The sequence below is a fragment of the Exophiala dermatitidis genome (assembly GCF_000230625.1).
Source record: "Exophiala dermatitidis NIH/UT8656 unplaced genomic scaffold supercont1.1, whole genome shotgun sequence".
Lineage (NCBI taxonomy): Eukaryota > Fungi > Ascomycota > Eurotiomycetes > Chaetothyriales > Herpotrichiellaceae > Exophiala > Exophiala dermatitidis.
In genome coordinates this window covers 1,318,976-1,340,569 of record NW_008751646.1, presented here as the reverse complement: position 1 = coordinate 1,340,569, position 21,594 = coordinate 1,318,976, and the positions used below count along the sequence as shown (strand labels likewise).

Here is a 21,594-nt window from a genome sequence, read left to right as displayed (position 1 = left end):
ATTCGCTTGTTTGCGCTAGCCTTGCTTGCACCGGGGTGTTCTATACTGCCCCACAACCCCTGATTTTCCCCGAGTTCTCAAGTTGGGGAAACAGTATTGTTGCTGCAACTGGCAAGACACTGCATCAGAAGATGGCGACGACCATTCTGAATAGTAAGCAGGCCATCCAGACTATTTATGGCGCGTTCTAGCGTCTGAGTTCCAGCAAGAATAAGCTTGGACGCAGTGGCCTGTGGAAAGAGAAAAGCGGTATTTTACGTGGGTCATTTGGAAATACAGGCCTCAATTGCCGGCCCTCGCGCGAAGGCATCACAATCATTCGTTCTGGAGACTAGATTGTCGAACTTTTAACATCAGCAGCAATACTAGTAGGTAGGCAGGAATTTACCCAGCATAAGCCCAGCCTCTCCTTCAAATAGAGCACACCAGTGAAACTGCGAACTCCACCGGAAAGGACCATTTGAGAATGAACGTGGAACTTTTCAACCGATTCCTCATAACTTTGACAGAGACATTATATGTATTCTTTACCTCAATCCACAAGACCTCTCACCTGTCTATCATCTCTCCGCCAGTCCAAGGGCCAAAACCAGATCCTCTTACTCTTACATAACAGGTCTAAACCTCGACCTCAACCTTATCTGCGCACCATACCTATAAAACAGCACCGGCACCGGCAAAAAAGCGAGACACAAAAACCCCAACAAGGATGTAGCCCACGGAACCCCTAGATTGTGATACATGGCGGGCGCGAACAGTGGAAACCCGGCCCCAAATAACGAGCGCACAAACGTGTTGATGGCAATGGCACTGTTGGAGTAAAACCCATAACAGTCGATGATATAGTTCATGCCTTGCCAGAACGTCACCAGACATCCTGCTCCCAGGAGCGCCGTGGACAGGACTTGTGGGACCCATGTGATGTGTGGATTTGATGTCCTGAAAGCGACCAGACGTTAGTATGAGTATCATACAACACCTACGAGTACTTCGCTTCGCTTTCCACCCACGACTTTGCATCGCTTCGCTTTGCGTCGCTTCCCTCCTCTTCCCTCCTCCTACTCCGCTTCGCTCCGTAGGATAAGGTACTTACCAAGCAAACCAAAACAACCCAATTGGCAATGCAGCCGCTCCGACAATCATGGGCGGCAGTCGTTCCTCTGGCACGACCTTGCCGTGCTTGTGAAATGCGCGGGTGAAATTCGTTCGTGTAGAATAGGCAATAACACCAGTTCCCATGGCGATCCCGACGATGAACGCAGCGAACGGCAAAGCGCCCACGCCTTGGTTCCAGTGCCGTTCTTCTTGGAAGGAGATTGGAAACTACGAATTGATTGTCAGCGAGGTTCCAAAAGAAAAGCAAGCGGGTTCGAGTGGTACTCACAGCTTCAAAGAAAAGATACAAAATCCTACATTTTCCAACGTTAGCCATAGCCGCAGACAAATCTGTGTGAAGGAGGTTCAAGTTGCATTGTGCAAGTGAACGAATGTCCAACACCTACCCATAGATGAAACTCATATACGCCGTGACCAAGGCCAAAATAGGTTCCTGGACAAACATGACAAAAGGCCGGATGAGGTACACAGACAACAGAGTCCATGCATCGACGCGGCGCTCGTCCGCTTTGGCATGGAGTGCCCAGTTTTTGGTCTCGTATCGCAGCCGTTTCGCTTTCGCTTGCAAAATCCGCGCGGCAGATGTCTCGGGAACACATATGAGGCCAATGAGTCCAAACAGTGCTGCGATGATCAGAGTGATCCAAGCAGTCCAGCGCCAGCCCAAGTAGGACTGAGTGATGAATCCACCAATGATTGGGCCTATCATCAAGTCAGTACTGTTACTGGATTCTTTGGGAGATCCTTTTCTTTACCTGCCACGGGTCCTACGAACGCCGCCGCCGCAAATATGCACACAGCATACGCCCTATCGATGGGACCCCAGATATCGGCGAGGGCGCCTCCAACCACCGCCAAGGGAGACGAAGCAGCAAATCCGCCGAAAAACCGGCCGAGCATGATGGTCTCGACATTCTGGGCCACGGCGACGGGGATTTGGAAGACTGCAAATGCGAAGAACCCGGCGATCAGGGGAACTCGTCGACCGAAGACTTCGGATGCTGGTCCGAATATGATGGGTCCAAAGACAAAGCCCTGCCCAAACAACATGATCAGACACGACACCAACGATTTGTTGTAGTGTTCATGGATTAGGATTACCTACGAGTAAGAAAAGCGACACACCGAGGATCGAGGTGACTTCTCCAATATGGTACTTATGCGCAACAGGCACTATTGCAACACTCTGAAGATATATTTGTTAGTTAGATCCAACCAAGGGCCGATTTGCTGCTGAACTCACATAGATCGAGCTAGCGAAGGTGACGACGAACGTCATGCCTCCCATGGCGGCAGTGACGCGCCATTTCTTCTTTTTGGACCAGTTCTGCGGGTTGTGAGGGTCGTCTGGGCCATCGAAATCGACGATATCGTCTGCCGGATTGCGCGCTGGGGTAACTGGCACAGATGGCGGAGAGTTTGTGTCTTTCTCGAGATCCATCCCCGTTGCGCCCTGGGATGAAGGCAGATCTGCGCCCTCAATATCCTGCATGGAACCAAGAGTAGACGAAGAAGTAGAAGCCAGTGGGTTTAAAGTGGGTTCAGTTTGGAGAGTTGCCATATCCAGCCTCGCCACTTAGTTAAGCCTTACAGAGGTCCCCTGTATTGCTTGAGGACATGTTTGGGTACATCACAGTAGACGAGAATATTATATAAAAGCTTTCACAGACTTGAACCTACCGTCCGGATTTATGCTGGCGACTTTCATGCTGTCCTCTCCACTGTCAGGTTGTCGAGCATGGGTATATGGCATTAAGTAAACAATGTCCGAGGTAAGATGTACGGTGTCCGCAAGGAGGATGTACGAGCCAACCAGACTTTGGAAGAGGTGGACCCTTGCCCGGGCTTCCCCAATCGCACGGAGGAGAGCGCATAGACAGGACTGGAAATGAGAAGCCCGCAGTCTTTCAAGCAAGGACATTCTTTTGGGTACCAGGGCATACCCATTGTCGAACGACTGAATCGAGCGCGGGCAATCAGAAGGAGACGTGCCCCGACAATTCCATGATGGGAAGGGCGGAGTAAGCAATGGGTCGCATGAACGGGTATTCGATCGTATCCCGAGATCTCCGTCTCGTACAGTACCAAGTGATCAGAACTTTGACCTTAAAGCCGCCGTACCTGAGTTGCTTTTAGAAGTGTTGTCGGTGTTGCCAGCACCACTGGCGAGAGGCTCAAAGTTGTTCAAGTTGTACGATATGAGGCTGACAAATAATTTGACTGATGATCGGACATGAGGTCAGCCTTAACCCCGTCTTAACTACGAGCCACTAGCCTAACGAGGAAAGTCTCAGCCTTGCCAGAACCCGCCTTACATATCAGCCAGGGCGGTCTCAGCATATCTGTAGTATAGCAAAAGTGTTTGAGAGAAGATAAGCAAGTCCAGCTGGCACTGGAGGCAGTACAATCCGTTAAACATCATGGTTTGGCGAATCAGAAGTATCAGGTGTTAAGTCGCAAAATGTATCGAGAAGTAAATGGGAAGACATACGATTGACACTAGCTCTGCTGACAAAGAGGCGAGCATTGCAAGAAAAGGCCTCGGTCTATTCACAGTTAATTGGAGGCAAGCGATGCCGTACGACCAGGCTTCACGACGCCGTATAACCCGGGAATGTGCTCATATTTCAGGGTAGACATCCGTTCGCCTCAGTAATGGAATACCTTTCCTGACCTCTTTGACAAGATCCAAGTCAATGTCGACGGTGAACATGTCTGGTTCACGGGCGAGCTCCTTTTCGCTATCCAGATCATCCACATGGTCTAGACGGCGGACAATCTGACCATTTGGGGAGATGACAATGGCATCGCCATAACTGACGCGTTTCTCGTTATGTCGACCACACTGTGCTGCGGCAATTACCCAGCATTGCGTCTCTATCGCTCGACTACGAAGGAGAACCTCCCAGTGGAGTTTTCCGGTCGGAACGGTAAAGGCTGATGGGTACAGCAGAGCTTCCGCTCCTTGGCGACGCAGCCGGATGGAGGGTTCAGGGAACCGCAGGTCAAAACATATCAGGCTACCGAGCTTACCCAAAACCGTCTGATATGGAGGCACAGTCTCATGTCCAGGCTCGACAGAGTCGCTCTCCTTCAGTCTCGGCCCATTAGGGCGTAGGTCAATATCAAACACATGCAGCTTTTGATATCGGTGAGCGATCTCTCCCTCTTTGTCGATCCATATCAGAGTGTTCTTTATTCTTTTGGAAGACGGATCGGTTGGTTCATGGATACCCACGTTGATCAGCAACGAGTTGTCCCTTGCAGCCTGCTGGAGGCCACGGACAAATGGGCTTTTGGAAACGTCTTGACAGAGTCCTACAGACTCGGCTGAGGAGGAAGCGATATAATCGGAAGCCTCAGGGAGGAAGAGTGCCTAGATTGGGCGTGGGCTGTGAGGATTTGGTCAACGGCGAGTGTTAAGAAGCCTGGCATTGGCAGGGAGGGTTCCGTCCACGCCGCGCTTCATGGAGCCAACTGACCTTTGCGCCTGCTGCGACAGCTCGCTTGACAAGCTGCTGGCATTGGGCGAGGTTATGGGTCATGGACGCAGTTGAGCAGATCTGCCCAACAGCCTAGCATACCAAGCGGTTAGCTGGGTGACTGAAACACACCGGCATTGCGGCTCCCAGGCAAACATACGGCGAGCACCATTGTGGATATTGTGCGCATACGCAGGTCCGCTGGGTTTCGGGTGCGGCGGTCAGTTGATGGCGGGGGAACGCTAGAATCAGCCAGGTATACTGAAGTAACAGTCTCCCGTCGATTTTCCAAGGCTGAAGAAACAAGCTATTATTACTGGCTTGAGAAACGAGATGCGCTTAAGGTGGCAGTGCAGAGGTCCCCGATGACCGGACTGCAGTGTATCACGATCAACACCAGGACTGAGGGGCAGGATGCAGAGGAGCCGCAGCCAGTTATCGGCAGAGTTTCCCAATATGGCGCAGCACAAACAGCACAAACTCGGGATGTTTCCGTGCCGCATGCGAGTCCATCTTTCGTCCAGTGCCCTCCCACGAACGCGGTGGCATTTCTGGTTGGTGGACTTCAACCTCGTCTTGTGCAAACCCCGGACCACGAACCGTCTCCATCCCCCGGACCCCTCGCGCCCCTCGGCCCCCTCCATCATCCCGCTCTGGATCACCAACATCGAGCACGACGTCTATCAACGAGGCTGCAACTGTCGAGTCTCTAGCGTTGAAAGAGATGGGAGCCGTAGCGGCGAACGGCGCGAGTGTCATGTGAATTAGTGGTTGCTTCTAGCAACAACTGAAAAGCAGCAGAGTCCCGCTGTCTGGGTTCCGATCCAAGCTCTGGCTGGCCTGAAGTGTTCGGTTCCGAGGTTTGCTTGGAGGTGCAAGCGAAAGCCACGACGAGTTCCTGCAGAGACGACTTGGTCGAAGTGTACTTTACCATGGCGCTCTCCACAACGCGAGCCGCACGCCAGATTCGTTTCTCCAGATCTCCTGCCGCCGAAAGCCCACAGCTAGAGCCTTCATTGGGACGTTATACCGCGCTTCCGCCGGTTCCCTTGTGGCCGTCGATACCCCGCCTTTTCGAGCCTTGACCACTAGGTCCACAACTTGTCCCATGGGGGCCCAGCTATTGAATGTCGATTCGACACTGGTGGTCCTGGTGGATTATAGAATCCCCGGGAATTTGTGTCTCGACAAAGGGGACTTCACAACTATATATTTCGAGTTCAACCCCTGCTTCATCTCCGCAAAACTGGTCTCCTCGACAATCCACACATCGCCAGAACCAGAGCCTCCATCCTTCCACAATCTACACGCAATACTACTCAGACTCTCACCATGGCATCAGTCGATATCCCTAAGGTCCAGAAGGCCGCCGTCAAGGATGGCTCTGGAGACAATGCCAAAGCCCCAGTGAAGGAAGTTGAAGTCCCCCAGCCCGGTCCTGGCCAAATCCTCGTTAAGATTAACTGGCAAGTATAGCATAGCCCCTGGTTTCTGTGTCTACCTCCTAACAGCAATACTAGGACTGGTCTATGTGGTTCTGACAAATCCCTGCTCCATGATGAGTGGTCAGGATTTGGCGTTGCCATGCAACCGTCCACCAAGGGCATTGCAGGACACGAGGGTGCCGGTGTTGTCGTTGCTGTGGGCGAAGGCATGGAGAACAAATGGAAGGTTGGCGACCGTGCCGGCATCAAGTGGGTGTGGAGCACCTGCGGCGAGTGCGAGTTCTGCACCAACGGCACCGACGAGCTTCACTGCCCGAACCAGAAGAACTCGGGCTTTACTGTCCCCGGTACCTTTCAACAGTACGCTCTGAGCGACGGCAGATACACGACACGTATCCCAGATGGTGTTACGGACGAGGAAGCAGGCCCCATCATGTGCGGTGGTGTCACAGCATACACTGCATGCAAGCGAAGCGGTCTACGACCCGGCCAATGGATTGTGAGTATCAACACTTGAATTGCTGTTCAAACTTGCCTTGCTAACACTTTCAACAGGTCATTGGCGGTGCTGGTGGTGGTTTGGGCCATCTGGCAGTGCAGTATGCCAGAGCTATGGTAAGTCACAACCAATCAGTTTGGCTATCTTAGACTAATGCTTTGCAGGGATTGCGGGTTATCGCCATTGACGGAGGTGATGAGAAGAAGGAGCTGTGCAAGAAGCTCGGCGCCGAAGAGTTCATCGACTTCACCAAGGTCAAGGACACCGCTGCCGAAGTCATGCGGATCACCAAATATGGTGCCCATGGTGTCATTGTCATTGCTGCCACCAAGCAGGCCTACGAGACTGCCCCGAGCTTCCTCCGACCCGGCGGCACTGTCGTTGCCGTCGGTCTGCCCAAGGATCCCACGGTTCTTGCGGGCGCTCCCCCGATCATGATTTGCTTGAGACGTCTCAACATTGTCGGCAGTGTTACTGGTACCCTGAAGGACGTCGAGGAGGCCCTGGACTTTACTGCCCGTGGCCTCGTCCACCCCATCTTGACAAAGGGTACCTTGGCCGACGTCGACAAGTATATTGAACAGATGCTTGCTGGCAAGCTCTCTGGCAGAGCTGTGTTGAAGGTCTCATAGACAGTTACAATACTTGTCGCTATGTAAGATCATGACTTAAAATGAAATGGTACCACAAACTTGAACCAATACCATAGCAGTGAACTGTGCATCGATATCTATACTGTAGGCAGTACCAAATCCTCCCCCCTTTCCCCAAGCCCAGAGGCATGTCAATGTCAGATTATGAGCCATTGAGCCAAATACACTCCAACAAGAGAAAGAAAAAGACAATATTACATACAGTACCAACATAACCAAACACCTCTGTCCCTTGCCCCCAAAGTCCCCTGCGCCGCGCAGAAAAATTCTTTCTAATGTGACGTTCTTGATCTTGACTCTGTGTGTGTGCGTGTGTGCATTTTGAAACCTCCTCCCTCTATCATTATAGTTGTATATTGCCCAACCAACGCCCCCAAGAAAACAAAAAGCCCATTCAAGCCAAGCCAGTAAGACAAAACCAGAGACATGCCAATGCCCTGGCTGCCAGGGCATTCGGACTTGGCTTGGACAGTAGACACAGATCTCCGAGTCCAGGGGCCAGTAGTGGTAGGAGACCCAGGACCTGAGATGAGCTCAGAGCTCACATGCGCAGGGCAGCAGATCTGGACTGATACATAAAAAACCAGGTAGTCAGTGAGACTGCACTCCATACCATCCCACCATCTTCCACCCAGTCTTTTGTCTTCTTTCCTCACCACGAAAAAGTCATCAACGCCGGATTCAACACAATCGGCAACAACAAATGACTTGCCGTAACCGTACTCATGGGCAATATGGCAATGAAATCCTTAATCAGCCAATCATAAGGAATAAACCCGCCCGGATTCGTCGCAAGGACAATCATAGCAACAATGCCAATCAGAGCAAACGCAATGCTGAACTTGAACTTCCTAATGACCTTGGGCACTTCAATGAAAAAGTTCGAAAACTCGGCTTCCTTACTCGTCGCGCCCCACGTCATATCGATTTCAAACATATGCGCCAACAGGGCCTGGGAGACATGCAGAGACAATCCACCCAGGAAAATGGACAACATGACAATCCACTTGAAGTTCTCCAGCAGTGCGGGCAAGAACGATTTCTGTCCGATGCGGTAGCGCATGACTGCAAGCGACACATTGCCCAGACCATTGAACACAATCACGATGCTGAACCACACCTTCCAGCTGTCAATGTAGTATTTGTCCAAGTAGCCATTGAACCAGCCGATGGCGAAGTAATTGGCCAGCGTCATGATCCACGCGGCCCCGATCGCATAGTACGTCCCGATATAAGAAATAATAGTGATCTTGGATGTGAATCGGATATTGGAGAACAAAAACCGTCGGAAAAGGGGTGTGAATGGACCCTTGTAGATCCATTTGCGCATCGGGTTGAAGAGTAACTCGTTGCATCCGTAGGCGTACTTTTCCCAACGGGCAAGTTCGTCATACACCGTAAGGCTGACGCCTTCTTTGAACCCGCCGTGTGCCCAGGAGGCCAGGCGAATAATGTACCCGTCGCACTGGAGGCGGAGAGACATGTCAAAGTCCTCGCTGACGTGGGATTCGGACCAGAATTTCTCGTACCCGTCTTCGTCGACATATGAGACTTGTTGGATTGCGCTCCATCGCAGGATTGCGTTGTGCCCCACGAAGGGTGCCACGTCGCCGTTGGCCACGGTGTATTCGATCGCAGTGTAGATCAGGTTGGTGAAGAATGTGATTCCGTTCTCGAAGAATGTGTGGACTACTTGCATGACGCCTGAAGCGAATTGCATGATCCCCACGTTGGGCGATTGTTCCATTTCGCTGACCGCATCGAGCAGACAGTCGGCGGGTACCCGAGTGTCACTGTCAATGAGGAGAATGTAGTCGCCCACGCGGATATTGCCGTCCGCCCAGGCACGAGGTGTCTCGGCGAGAACCTGCTCAAGGCATGCTTCGTAGGCTTGCGACTCGTCGTTTTGGGTCCAGTTTGGTCCGCGGTGGATGTGTTGTAGTTTCTCTTCCACTTTGCACGACAGCATTAGGCCATAGTTCATGTTCGACGCCTTTTTGAACTTTCCACGTCGAATGAAGCCCTCGCTGTTGTGTGGGGGTCTCGCGGTCCATCCAATGTTGTGGTCCTGGTAGAACTCGATTCGAGCTTTGCGTTCCTCTTCGTCAATGGCCTGTAGTCCGTCGTCGTTGATGAGCATGTTGGCTGTTCCCCCTTGTAGCTCGTACGTCGAGATGGCTTGCTTGATTGACTTGACTGTTGGCATGATCACTGACGCAAGACCTTCCTTGTACACGGGACATTGAACCGTCACATGTGGTAGCTCTGGTGTACGCAACCGTGGCGAACATTTGGCCGAATAGTATTTGGAGTTCATCTGCATTTGCCGCACGGGACCAATGCATTGTGCAATACAACCGACGACCACTTGGGCAAAGAACTATATTATGGTTGGTCAGTATAGGGACGCTGAGTACAAGATACCAGATTGAGACGACTTACCAGCGTGAAGAAGATCTGGACAGGCACCAAGAGAAGAAAAGCAAGCCGAATGTAACCGCCGTCGACGGCAATTTCGGTGGCCAAAGACCGAAAGGCCAACCCCAGCAACACAACGACAATAATCAGCGTGAAGGCAACAAGGATGGTGTTCATCAGATTCGTGGACCTGTGCTCGGACATAGTCTCTCCTGATTCCGGGTCAACTGTCACTTGGATACCGCCATCTTTTTCGTTTTGGACTTCGTCGTCGTCTCGGGCTTCACCCGTATGCCAGACAAGCTCCATTAACTGGGACTCGATAGTGGTCGCTCTCTTGACTACATTGGATGGGTCGTCGTCCCACACCACTAAAAGCGAATCTGCGGCAATGAAAGCTGCAAACTGGTGCTTGCGAGCCCGGGGAAGATCAGCCATAGTGGGCAGTATTTGGACTCGCATGCCCTTCATCAGCGGCACGTCCGTTGCATCAGGGGCCCAAGCGAGGAATGTTTTGATAACTCTCGAGTTCACCGTCATGGCCACCTAAGAAGGCGTTTAGTATCAGGTCACCAAGAAACCACTTTCGCTTCCGTACCTGTAGGTTGAGTTGTGCGCAGACTTGGGCGAACTGCGAGTGGGCCAGTTGTTGCGGGCATGCCAGGTAGTTGCCTTTGCTTTTGCGCACCAGAACTCCTTCACATTCTCCGGAGCCATCGCTCACCCATAAGTGCGAGCATTGCTGCTGGTACAAATGGTTGACCATGATCTCATGTCGGACTTCTTCCAGGAAAGTGCTCGGAACACTGCGAGTTGACCTGCCACTGATGGATGCAGCACTGCTCTGAGCAGGCGAGTCTTCCATGTTGAAAACTCCCGCCGTAGGTGAGCCCATAACAGGGGTAGACTGTTGCCTGTACATATCTCTGTGAACAGTAGTCGTGGGAGAGTCGGACGGCGGAGCTGCAACAAAATGAGGACGCCCACTTGACGGGCGAAGGGGAATATTGTACATGGCCATATGATCCTCCGAAGCAGGGAGGTAGCCCTATGTACAGCAACAAACAAAGCTATTCAAACTTGTGCAAAGGGAGAAGAAGTGTGCCTCTGGTTGATCGTAAGGCAGGGCAGTCTCTGAGACATCGTGACCGGGTCATATACAGTCGCGACCACCTACCGTGGGTACTCCAAGACACTCACATGTGAGGTCCAGTAGAATAAGGAACGCCGCAGTGGCTGCACCGACTTGCAATCAAAACATTGCAGATAACTGTTAGCATTGCCTCGATGCGTCTTCCACGACAAGGGCAATGCTTGCGCCCAGCTGACCCGTGATAGTGGTGAGCTCCCTCTGCGGTGTGATCTAGTGAGGTGGCTGCAGAAGGTGCCTGGAAGAGACATCAAATCGGGGCGAAGGACAAGGAACGTCCAACGTTGGGCTACGTCCGGACGAATCCAACCACGCTGCCGGCTCGGAAACGGACACTCGCCAGGTACGGCGATGCCAGGATTGCGAGGGGCGACACGGCAGAAGCTGCGAGGTGTACAACAGGAGACTGCAAGGATGGAAGCGAGCGAGAAGATCGGGCCAAATAGAAGACGGGCGCGAGACAGGGATCGAAGGGATCGAAGGGATCGACGTGTGTTGCAGGTTTGACAGTTCACTCTCTTCTCAGACATTGTTCCTGCCAGATGCGGTTAGCGCAGCCTCTTCTGCAAGGGGACAGACCTTGGAACAACATCGATTTGTATCCCGTCCAGAAACCGACCAGGCACCGTACCACCTCCTATCGATAGCCACGCTGTGTGGCACACGGCTCATGCAGTGCTGTGATACATCCCTAAATATATGCTAGATCATTCAATGCAGATGTTGCTGCTTGGTCCGCGATACAGGGCAGATCCTTGCGATGCCTCCAGGATGACGACCAGGTGCCTTCAGCCGTTGTTTTCCTTAATCTCTTCGCTTCCCTGGAACCTGCAGCAATATCACTGCCTGGAGATAAGACATGATGCCGTGGCTTTGGGTCTGCGCAAGCCCAGGACGTTCGTTGCCGCCGTGGCGAGGAGATTGTTGTGGTGAAAACGGAAAATGCGATCAAAAAATACAGAAGCCTCCTGATAAGCACCCTTGCCGGTCGAGTTCACTGCCTGAGACATATGCAGGACCAGACCGAAACAGGTGCTTGCTCGTTGAGTAATGCTCGCCGCATCTTCGTATCGCTAATCTTGCACTTGCTTCTATATTTGCCATTGGTGTTGTGCTTTTTGGGCCGGGATGTTACAACTTCTTTGGTTGATCTCGATCTCTGAAAGAGGGTACGGCCTTGTCCACTGTTATTTTTCCTGCACGCTGTTAGCTATTAGATATCCTCTTTTGACAGCTCCTCGCTATGGCGCAGTATCAGCGTCCTCGCAATCTTGCTCAAGTTGATTCCTCTCTGCACGTTGAACACGGTTCTCCGCTGGCCTCACCAAACTCCGCCATGGCCTCCAGCGTGCCCAAAGCAGAGAAACCTGCCAATCCCTTTCTGACGCCATATGCCTCTGAGCACCCATCGAGGACTGCATCATCAGCCATGTTGCACCAAGATATGCTCACTCACCGATATTTTCATTCTCGAAGGGTCAAAAAGGGTGAAGTGGAACGACCATGGACCAAGATCAAAGACCCCAAGGAGAAGTGGGTGACCATAATCCCTATGATTGGACTGCTTGTCGGTCTAGGCATCGCGGGCTTTCTTGTCTGGGATGGACTGCGAACCGTCGTCAATCACAAATATTGTCCAGTGTATCTGGAGGACTTTTCAAATGGCCTGGACTCAAAAGTCTGGACAAAAGAGGCAGAGGTGGGCGGCTTTGGTAATGGTCAGTTTGAACAGACCACCGTCACCGACGAGAACGTGTTTGTGCAAGACGGAATGCTGCATATCAAGCCCACATTGCAGGACCCGAAATTGATTGAGACAAACAACGTCATCAACCTGTCAGCCCAAGGTATTTGCTCATCCTCCACTTGGAGCGATTGCATCACTGGCACCAACACCACAAACGGCACAATTGTCAATCCTGTCAAGTCCGGACGCATCAACACCAGGAAAGGTGCATCCATCAAATATGGTCGAATTGAGGTCGAAGCCAAACTGCCTGAAGGTGATTGGCTTTGGCCTGCCATATGGCTCCTTCCCGTGGAAAACAAATACGGACAATGGCCACAATCTGGCGAGATCGATATAGTCGAGTCTCGAGGGAACAACCATAGCTATCCTCAAGGGGGCAATGACATTGTCTCAAGCACCTTGCACTGGGGCCCCAACTCCGCCAACGACGCTTGGTGGAAGACAAATGTCAAGAGAAACGCCCTGCATACAACCTTTTCAAAAAAGTTCCACACGTTTGGCCTCGAATGGTCGGAAAAATACCTTTTCACCTACATCGACACTCGGCTGTTACAAGTGCTGTATACCAACTTCAATGAGCCCCTATGGCAACGAGGCCATTTTCCGCTTTCCGACAGTAACGGTACACGGTTAGTGGACCCTTGGTCGCAGACAGGCGTTGCTTCCACGCCGTTTGACCAAGATTTCTACCTGATCTTGAACGTTGCTGTTGGTGGGACAAACGGTTGGTTTCAAGACGGTAAGAACGGAAAGCCATGGGTTGATGCCAGTCCAACAGCGAAGAAGGACTTTTGGGATGCCAAAGATTCATGGTACCCCACGTGGAAGGACCGCGGCGAGATGGTGGTCAAGAGTGTCAAGATGTGGCAGCAGCAGGGATACAAGGGTTGCTGATCGTGTCATTCAGCAACTCGCTGCAACCCTTTGTATGATAAAGCTTCTGGGTCGTGTTGTGGGCTGCAGTTGCAAGTCTGTCTTTTCTTGATGCGGGGGTGAACTCATAATATAATGCTAGGGAGTTGTTAGAATCTGGATAGAAGACTAAGTTTGTACTTGCTCCTGTTAAGGGATAACATCTCGGTCAGGCGCGCAGCGAGTATCTATCATTCCAGATTCTTCAAGGAATGTAGTAAACCTAAAGTCAGTGACCGCGCTTGCGCTGTGACAAGATGGACTTGAATCCTCGTGTAATGAATGGCCACTATTTCTTGACCGAGCATTGAGCCTCGGAGCGCTTGGCCAGCAAAGGATTGGACGGTGTCTTCGTGGCTCTCCATGTACATCCGAAATCCGACACTGCCGCCCTCATGTAAGAAGCTGTTTGGTTGTACGAATTTCCATGTCGACTTGGGGTCCGATACCACAATTTATCGCCAGCTCTCAAACTCACATTGCGCCATGCTGAGCAGTTCATAAAACTCTCGACAGGAATCGGCATCGGCTATGTACCGCCACACATGGATGCGGCATAACATCCGACCGTGCGAAGGCTGCTCACGAGAATTAATGCAATCACGGTGGACGAGAACACGAACCGTGCCTGCAGATGCATCGTTATTGACCTCCATAGACCCGTCGCCCTCAGACGACAAGTACCCAAGAATTGCGAAGTTTGCCCGGCGGTGTCAGGATCAATATAGTCCAACTTCTGGGCCCAAAATATATAGGCTGACCCTAGCATACGGTGAGCCCCAGGTCTGGCACTGAGCATTGAAGCTTTGAAGCCCTTGAATCCCCTCGACACCGACATGGAGGTAGGTGTAATAAACGATCGACACCATGTTAGAATTCATTGCCAATCCAGAAACTACACCAGAATCACTCATGCTCATCGCCAGTGCTAGTGCTCCGGTCACCGTAGCCGAAGATCTTCAGAATGTCCTTGTTGTCAGCCAAGAAGTACGAGACGAGCATGGTGCGACATTCCTCAGCCGAGGTGCCCAGTTTGCCATACTCCCCTGTCCAAGTGTGGCCTGGCCGATACTAGGTCTCCACGCGCTTCCCTGTGATCGGATTGATGGGAAGATTCTGCTGATCGGAATTGTATCAATTTGTATGTTCCAGGCGCCGTTTCAGCAAGGAATTTATCGGTTCCGTGGCCGAGAAGCTCATGTATGGAGGTCACAAGGAACCGCACAATGTGGTTGCAGCTTCCAAATGCCCTCATCTCAAAGGGATCTCCATAGTGGCGAGGTCGATCAGGACTGTTGTTGGCGTTCATGCATTGAAAGACGATATTCTTAACGCCACAGGCCTCACGGATATCGTTGTACTTTGGACGTGATCATTAGCGGTGGCTCTGCGCTGGTACGGTCCATGGAGCTTACGTTCAGCAGGTTCATTGCCTCCCAGGCAAGCCTCGTACAAATGAGACGCCTGGTATATGACAGTTGTGTCCACCAACGCGAGAATCACCGTCACATACTTTGAACCTCGTGAAGGTCGGGGCCTGGAAGACACCTGGCTTGAATGGCCCCTTGCCACCATTGTCGCCGGGCAGAGCCCAAAAAGGCAGCAGGATGAACTTGGCAGGGTTCCCAATCCGAGCATCCAGCTTACTTGTGTCATCAAGATCGGAGACGCATATGGCGACCTCCCATTCGGCCCAAACGGCATAAGGATCTCGGTATGGCTCCACAAATCCGAGATTGCTGTCCACACTCGGACAAATATCATTGATCCACGTTTTCTGCGACTGGTGACAGACATCAGGACTTCCATCAAAAGCTGTGGATGTAGTGTGTGACAAGATCGCGTTGCGTCCGATTCTTTACGTACGGTAAAGGCGCTTCGATGTCTGCACAAATTTTTGCATCTCCGCGGCGTGATCTCCCGTGGTGGCCTTGACATCCAATTCGAAGTCCCCAAGTGAGAGACGAGAAAAGTCGATTCAATCCACAGAGGCTATTATGACTTCAAACCTGACTTTTGACATCAGGAACTTCCGAATTCGAGTATTATCTGGTTCAATCGAGCGCTCACTCATCAGTGTGACAATGACAGATAGTTCAGCCTCGGTGGTTGGTTCTTCCCCCAGTGAACAATCTCTGGGCCTGAGCCGCGAGAAAACCAAGGCTGACCATGGTATTGACAGCATTAGGCCGATCGTCTCTTTGAGAGCAGTAGCTGTGTCGGCTGAGGTAGTCGCCACCTTGCGGAGCGAGCCAGCAGACACGGGGGTTCGTCCTTGTGGTCACCTTTTCCTCACGCCGAGTTAGAGGGCCTTCTTGCCTTGCGCCACTGTGGACCTCCAAAGTAGTTCACCAGAGTGCCGAGAAACAGCCTTGCAAATTCAAGAAGGCATCCAGGTCACGGGAGTCCAAGCCAAATTGCTCCGTCGCTTGTCCAGTGACCAACGCCACCCTTGCTAAATTCGAGAATAAAATCAAAAATTCCCCGGCCTGAAGGAGAACTTTTCCGTAAAATGATTCGACTGCCGCGCCACGCAGCCTTGGAAGGATGGTGAGCATAGAGCTGCTTGCGATAGCTAAGTTCATCGAACAGCTCTGGGGGAAACGCTTGTCGTGGGAGATAAAAGCTGCCAGTTCTGAAGATTACGACGTCAAACTGGGAAATGTACAACAAGCGATAGATTGCGCACCGCCGCCCGTGCCCGTGTGTTTGTTTTTGGAAAGCTTCTTATTTCAAGTTGTATGTCGGATTAAGTTCAAAGTTCATAAAAAAGGGTGGTATCAAATGGTACCAAAACCTGTAACATTGAGAATACCTTATTAAGAGCTTCAGGTTCGAATCATGAAGTGACGTGCAATTATGCCTGCTCGATAGCGCAGTACCGCTGACAATTCATGTTGTTATTCTTCTTTGACCTGCCCTAGGACATCGACGACGCCAGCCGGGGTGTAATTGAACCCTCCTCGGGGGTATTTGACACTGTAATACTAAGGGGGTCACATTCCTCCCGCCCTCTCTCTAGTCCCTGGGGGAGATAGACCTGAAGAAGGGGATCGGGGTCAAGTTCGACAAATATGGCATAACTGGCGCACGACTTTCTTTAGTAACGGAGGGAGGCCGAGAAGATGAGCGGGAGCTTGAACTGAGATGGCCAGGACAGAAGAAGGTTGTTCCGTCTTTCTGTTCAGTCAGTCCTCGATTAGTCATCCACTTACCGCCAGCCTCGAGGCGTCTCACAATAATAGCCATGCAGTACTGCAGGGACGATGTAGGCTAAAGGTTACGAAATGCTTGCTCTGTGTCGGAAGATCTAACAATGTATGCAATAATATGATCATATTTAAATTTTCCACGCTCGTGAGACTCCACAGCTCTATATACAATCAATTTTATTTGGACTAGCAGCACTCTACACGAGCTTCAACAATCCCTGAAGGTTGATGCTCTTTGGCCGCTCAATGGGCAGACCAAGTGCACGATCCCAGATAAGTTGGGCCAACGGGCCGAGGCCTCTGCTGACGCCGAAAGTGACTGTGTAGTACAGAGGATCTTGGAAGCCGTAGTGGTGGAAGAGCACGCCGGAGGCACTATCGACGTTGGGGTGGGGATTCTTGGTCTTGCCATGCTCAGTCAAAACGCCCGGTGCAATCTCGCTGTTCTTCTTAACTAGGCGGTAGACGGGGTTCTTGGCAATATCCGGGCGAGAATCACCGAAATCAATCAATGCCTTGAAACGGGGATCCGGCTTGCGGAGAACACCGTGACCATAGCCCGGGACGACCTGGCCGGAGCGAAGAGTAGCCCACAGGTAGTCCTTGACATCCTGGTCAGAGTAGTTTTCGCCAATCTGCGACTTCATCTTCAGGATCCATCGGAGGACTTCCTGTGCGGCAAGACCGTGCAGAGGGCCGGCCAAACCAAGCAGACCAGCAGAGTATGACAGGTACGGGTCAGAGAGAGCAGACCCGACCAAGTGGGTGGCATGGGCAGAGACGTTGCCACCCTCATGGTCTCCGTGAAGAGCCAAGTAGAGACGGAGCAAATCCTGGAAGCCCTCGTTCTCCTTGCCTGGCTTTCCTAACAGCTTGGCAAAGTTGTAGGCCCAGTCTTGGTCCTTATCAACTGGGATGTCCAGAGCAGCCTTGTCGAAAATGGCTGCTGCGACACGGGGCAACTTGGCCAGAAGGTTGATGCTGTCCTCAAATGTAGGCTCCCAGTACTCAGCCTTGCTCAGTCCCTCGGCGTACTTCTTGGCGAACAAAGACTCGGTGTTCAGGGCAGCCACAGCGCAGGACAGCTGCGTCATGGGGTGAACGTTCTTGTCGAAGGATCGGAGCATGTTAACCACATGGGCTGGAAGGTCCGACTTCTCGGCCAGCTCACGAGAAAGAGCTCGGACTTGAGAAGTGGATGGGACTTTTCCAGTTAGCAGAAGCCAGAACATAGCCTCCGGAAGCATCTCTGTGCCAGAAGTGCCCTTTGGAAGCTCCTTCTGGCAGTCGGCAATTGTTTTGCCGTGGAAGCGGATGCCTTCATCAGCATCCAGAACACTGCCTTCCCAAACCATGGACTTCATGGTTCTCATACCACCAACGACTTGTCCAACGGTGATATCGCCAATCTTCTTATCGGCATGGCTCTTGACCTCCTTCAGTAACTCTCTTTTCTCAGGAATGACGGATTGCAGTGTAGACTTGAGATCAGGCTCGGCGACAGATGCGTAGGTTCGAAATGTGAACGATGTCGAAGGTCGCGCAGTAGAGCGCAGGGCCCTCAGGGCAGCTTGAGCTGTTCGTGTGGTGGTAGCCATCGCGGTGAATGGTGCTAAGAGGTGTGTTGATATCGGAGCTGTCAGAGGACCCCGCACAGTCCGTAGAGCGTGAAATAGTGAGGTGGCAGAAAGCTTTCAGACTTGGGAGTGTTGCAAGGGCGTTGCTTGAAGGTAGTGAGAGAACTGGTAAGAGGTCGAGCGCGATGTTTTGAGCTTTGAGTAAAGAAAAAAAAAAGGGACCGTCGTCGCTAGTCCCCTTGCGCCGGAAGTAGTAGGGGACGTTGGCAAGCACAAGAACCCAACATTACGAACATCCCTCGGCGATCCCCACGGAATCCCGCAACGCCGAAGCAGCCTCGTCTAGCCGGAACCGAGGCTGCGTCCTCCACGGGGATTTTCTGGAGGTTAAAATGACACGTCTGACGGTCACAGTTGGGGCCTGACTTGGAGGACTGATGCAAAAGAATGCCGGGCCCATGGACGTTAAACTTTGTCAGACAGGTGCCCTATTCCAGGCTGGGAGACATGGAGCCGTCAAGGCTGAAACCCGGTCCGAACTCGGATCCGTAACGAGCGATTTTGGCAAGTCGAATGTTGCGAAAAACAATGTTGTAATGTGAACATCGACTCTTCCAAGGTTGCTACTGCGTACCGGATTGGATTTGGCCATTCCTCATTACACATCCTGCCTTGCCACATTAGAAAGCAGCTTTGGGCTGCTCTCCGCAGGTTTATTTCAGTGCCTCTGACCCAGTATCGCCGGGCAAACCACTGTTCCCTTCACCAACACTCATAGGGCTCCATCTCAAGATCAAGATATACAGAGATGACCATGCTTCGACGCATTCCTAGGAGCCTCGCTAGGCCTACCTCGCGGACGATCTTGAGATCCTCGGTCTCGAAACCATTTCTCGCTTCGATGCCTCGTTACCTGTCGTCGTTGCCGCCAGTTGATCCTCCGGTGTCTACAGCCCTCCCATCCGACTCATTCCAACTATTGGCTACGGAAGATAAGGCTGGAGATGCCGAGGATCTGCTTTTCGAACAACAAGTCGAGGATGTCAAGAAATGGTGGGCGTCGCCTCGATACGAAGGGATCAAACGACCCTATACCGCAGAAGATGTCGTGAGCAAACGAGGGACCCTACAGCAGACATATCCCAGCTCAATTATGGCCAGAAAGTTGTTTAATCTTCTTAATGAAAGAGCCGCTGAAGGGAAGCCGGTACACACTATGGGAGCAATTGATCCCGTACAGATGACTCAACAAGCGCCAAATCAAGAAATCCTCTATGTCTCTGGCTGGGCTTGCTCATCCGTGCTCACTACTACGAACGAGGTCTCAGCTGATTTCGGGGATTATCCATATAACACGGTGCCCAACCAGGTGCAGAGATTGTTTAAAGCCCAACAACTACATGACCGCAAACACTTCGATGCCCGAAGGAAACTGAGTCCTGAGGAGCGGAAAAAGACTCCTTACATTGATTACCTGAGACCAATCGTGGCAGATGGTGATACCGGTCATGGTGGACTATCTGCCGTCATCAAGCTGGCAAAGCTGTTCGCTGAGAATGGAGCCGCTGCCGTGCATTTCGAAGACCAACTCCATGGCGGCAAGAAATGTGGACATTTAGCAGGCAAGGTGCTGGTACCTGTGGGTGATCACATCAACCGTCTCGTGGCCGCCAGATTTCAATGGGACATGATGGGTTCTGAAAACCTGGTGATTGCTCGGACCGATTCTGAGAGTGGAAAACTGCTTTCAAGTGCCATTGATGTGCGGGATCACGAGTTCATCTTGGGTGTGACGCAGGACACAGAGCCACTCGCAGAAGTACTTCAGGAGATGGAAGCCAAGGGCGCCAGTGGGCCTGAAATCGACAAGTTTGAGTCGGCATGGGTCAAGGAGCATAAGCTGGTCACATTTGATGAGGCTGTGGAAGCCCACATCAAGTCCGAAGGTGGCGACGCCTCCGAATACCTGGCCAAGACCAAAGAGAACCGCAACATGTCACTATCCAAGCGCCGCGCACTATCCCAGCAATACACGAAATCGCCGGTTGTATGGTCGTGTGATATTCCAAGAACTCGAGAAGGATTCTACCACTACCGGGCGGGTCTTTCCGCCGCCACTAAGCGTGCCATTGAATTTGCTCCCTACGCCGACCTCCTCTGGCTTGAAACTGCCGACCCTAACGTGGCCAAAGCAGCAGGATTCGCACGAGAAATCCGCCAGGCATACCCAGGCAAGAAATTGGTCTACAATCTCAGTCCATCCTTCAACTGGATGGGACATGGGTTCGATGATGCTTCTCTGAAGTCATTTGTCTGGGACCTAGCGAAGGAAGGCTTCGTGCTTCAGTTGATCTCGCTGGCTGGTCTGCACTCCACGGCCACCATCACGGCCGAGTTGTCGCGAGGTTTCAAGGACGACGGAATGCTGGCATACGTCAAGCTCGTCCAAAGCCGGGAAAAGGCACTTGGTGTTGATGTCCTAACACACCAAAAATGGAGCGGTGCGCCGTACATTGATGGCATTATTGGTGCCATTCAAAGCGGCAGCAGTGGCAGCAAGAGTATGGGTGAGGGCAACACTGAGACCAGCTTCTGAGTGGGCATCGGAAGCCGTCAATTCTAAGCCAGCGCTCTGTGACAACACGCCTTGCATGATACCGGGGCGGCCAATTCACGCGGCGAGTATTCGTGCGCCACGTGGGCTAGCATTTGCGAACGCACATCGCTAATATGATGGCAATCCGCTGAGTCGCTTTCAGCACTGAAAGGATACACAGATGTCATGAGATACAGTGAGTGGGTATGCAGCGACCTAGTACTCGGATATATGGACTTCGCCCGATACACATGGTTGTATGTGCGCAGTGAGAATGGTAAGTTGGTCTGCATTGATGTATACCCATGTTTAGACAGATCAATTCCATATTTAGCTATATTTATAAGTTACAAGCGAAAAGTTTCGTCCGAGGGCTCATGATCCTTTGGCATGGCGCTTCCGCTGAATACAGACTGTGATTTTGAGTCAAGAGCTGTTTGCCGGGACTGCCTGCGTAGGAGGGATGTCCTCTCTCACTGGGCTGTAGACTGGCGTTATGTATGTCTGATGTTTAAGACATTGTCTCCTGAAAAATCATCGACCCTAGAAGTGTATATACCAAGAATCTGTATAAGCACAAAACGGACGATATCGGCATTGAAATCCTTGGATTGCAATGCGAATTACAGTAAATGTTCGAAAAAAACGGCACGCCCCCTTTTCATAAGATTTAAAAACCTAATAACTTACTAACGCCTATATCTATTACTATATAACTTTAAAGAGCTCTAGTAGACTAGATAAAGTTTATATATAAAGTAGAAATAATAGCTTATATTTATTA

General features: G+C 51.7%; 8 protein-coding genes across 8 annotated transcripts; 3 read left to right on the top strand and 5 right to left on the bottom strand.

The window, feature by feature from the left end:
* Positions 1-605: 605 nt before the first annotated feature.
* Positions 606-2,608, bottom strand: HMPREF1120_00485 (MFS transporter, DHA1 family, multidrug resistance protein; the record flags this gene model as incomplete). Its single annotated transcript, XM_009154484.1, has 7 exons — positions 606-939; positions 1,094-1,323; positions 1,385-1,409; positions 1,503-1,818; positions 1,872-2,151; positions 2,222-2,302; positions 2,360-2,608. 7 exons carry the CDS (start codon positions 2,606-2,608, stop codon positions 606-608), a joined length of 1,515 nt encoding a protein of 504 aa, XP_009152732.1.
* Positions 2,609-2,993: 385 nt separating this feature from the next.
* Positions 2,994-7,245, top strand: HMPREF1120_00483 (alcohol dehydrogenase). Its single transcript, XM_009154482.1, has 5 exons — positions 2,994-3,354; positions 3,411-6,064; positions 6,119-6,542; positions 6,599-6,658; positions 6,707-7,245. The coding sequence occupies exons 2-5, from the start codon at positions 5,931-5,933 to the stop codon at positions 7,172-7,174; spliced, it is 1,086 nt and encodes a 361-aa protein (XP_009152730.1). The 5' UTR covers positions 2,994-3,354; positions 3,411-5,930; the 3' UTR covers positions 7,175-7,245.
* HMPREF1120_00484 (uncharacterized protein) lies at positions 3,737-4,661 on the bottom strand (the record flags this gene model as incomplete). Its single annotated transcript, XM_009154483.1, has 2 exons — positions 3,737-4,492; positions 4,599-4,661. The coding sequence occupies 2 exons, from the start codon at positions 4,659-4,661 to the stop codon at positions 3,737-3,739; spliced, it is 819 nt and encodes a 272-aa protein (XP_009152731.1).
* A 602-nt stretch (positions 7,246-7,847) lies between the features above and the next one.
* HMPREF1120_00482 (uncharacterized protein) lies at positions 7,848-10,478 on the bottom strand (the record flags this gene model as incomplete). The annotated part of the gene is made up of 3 exons (XM_009154481.1): positions 7,848-9,575; positions 9,638-10,159; positions 10,212-10,478. The coding sequence occupies 3 exons, from the start codon at positions 10,476-10,478 to the stop codon at positions 7,848-7,850; spliced, it is 2,517 nt and encodes an 838-aa protein (XP_009152729.1).
* An 896-nt stretch (positions 10,479-11,374) lies between these two features.
* HMPREF1120_00481 (glucan endo-1,3-beta-D-glucosidase) lies at positions 11,375-13,612 on the top strand. Its single transcript, XM_009154480.1, has one exon. It carries the CDS (start codon positions 12,007-12,009, stop codon positions 13,405-13,407), a length of 1,401 nt encoding a protein of 466 aa, XP_009152728.1. The 5' UTR covers positions 11,375-12,006; the 3' UTR covers positions 13,408-13,612.
* A 719-nt stretch (positions 13,613-14,331) lies between these two features.
* On the bottom strand, positions 14,332-15,328 carry HMPREF1120_00480 (dipeptidyl-peptidase III; the record flags this gene model as incomplete). The annotated part of the gene is made up of 4 exons (XM_009154479.1): positions 14,332-14,471; positions 14,841-14,889; positions 14,939-15,240; positions 15,292-15,328. The coding sequence occupies 4 exons, from the start codon at positions 15,326-15,328 to the stop codon at positions 14,332-14,334; spliced, it is 528 nt and encodes a 175-aa protein (XP_009152727.1).
* A 1,506-nt stretch (positions 15,329-16,834) lies between these two features.
* Positions 16,835-18,235, bottom strand: HMPREF1120_00479 (2-methylcitrate synthase, mitochondrial; the record flags this gene model as incomplete). The annotated part of the gene is made up of 1 exon (XM_009154478.1): positions 16,835-18,235. One exon carries the CDS (start codon positions 18,233-18,235, stop codon positions 16,835-16,837), a length of 1,401 nt encoding a protein of 466 aa, XP_009152726.1.
* Positions 18,236-18,724: 489 nt separating this feature from the next.
* Positions 18,725-21,406, top strand: HMPREF1120_00478 (isocitrate lyase). The gene has a single exon (XM_009154477.1). It carries the CDS (start codon positions 19,023-19,025, stop codon positions 20,808-20,810), a length of 1,788 nt encoding a protein of 595 aa, XP_009152725.1. The 5' UTR covers positions 18,725-19,022; the 3' UTR covers positions 20,811-21,406.
* The last annotated feature ends 188 nt before the right edge of the window (positions 21,407-21,594 follow it).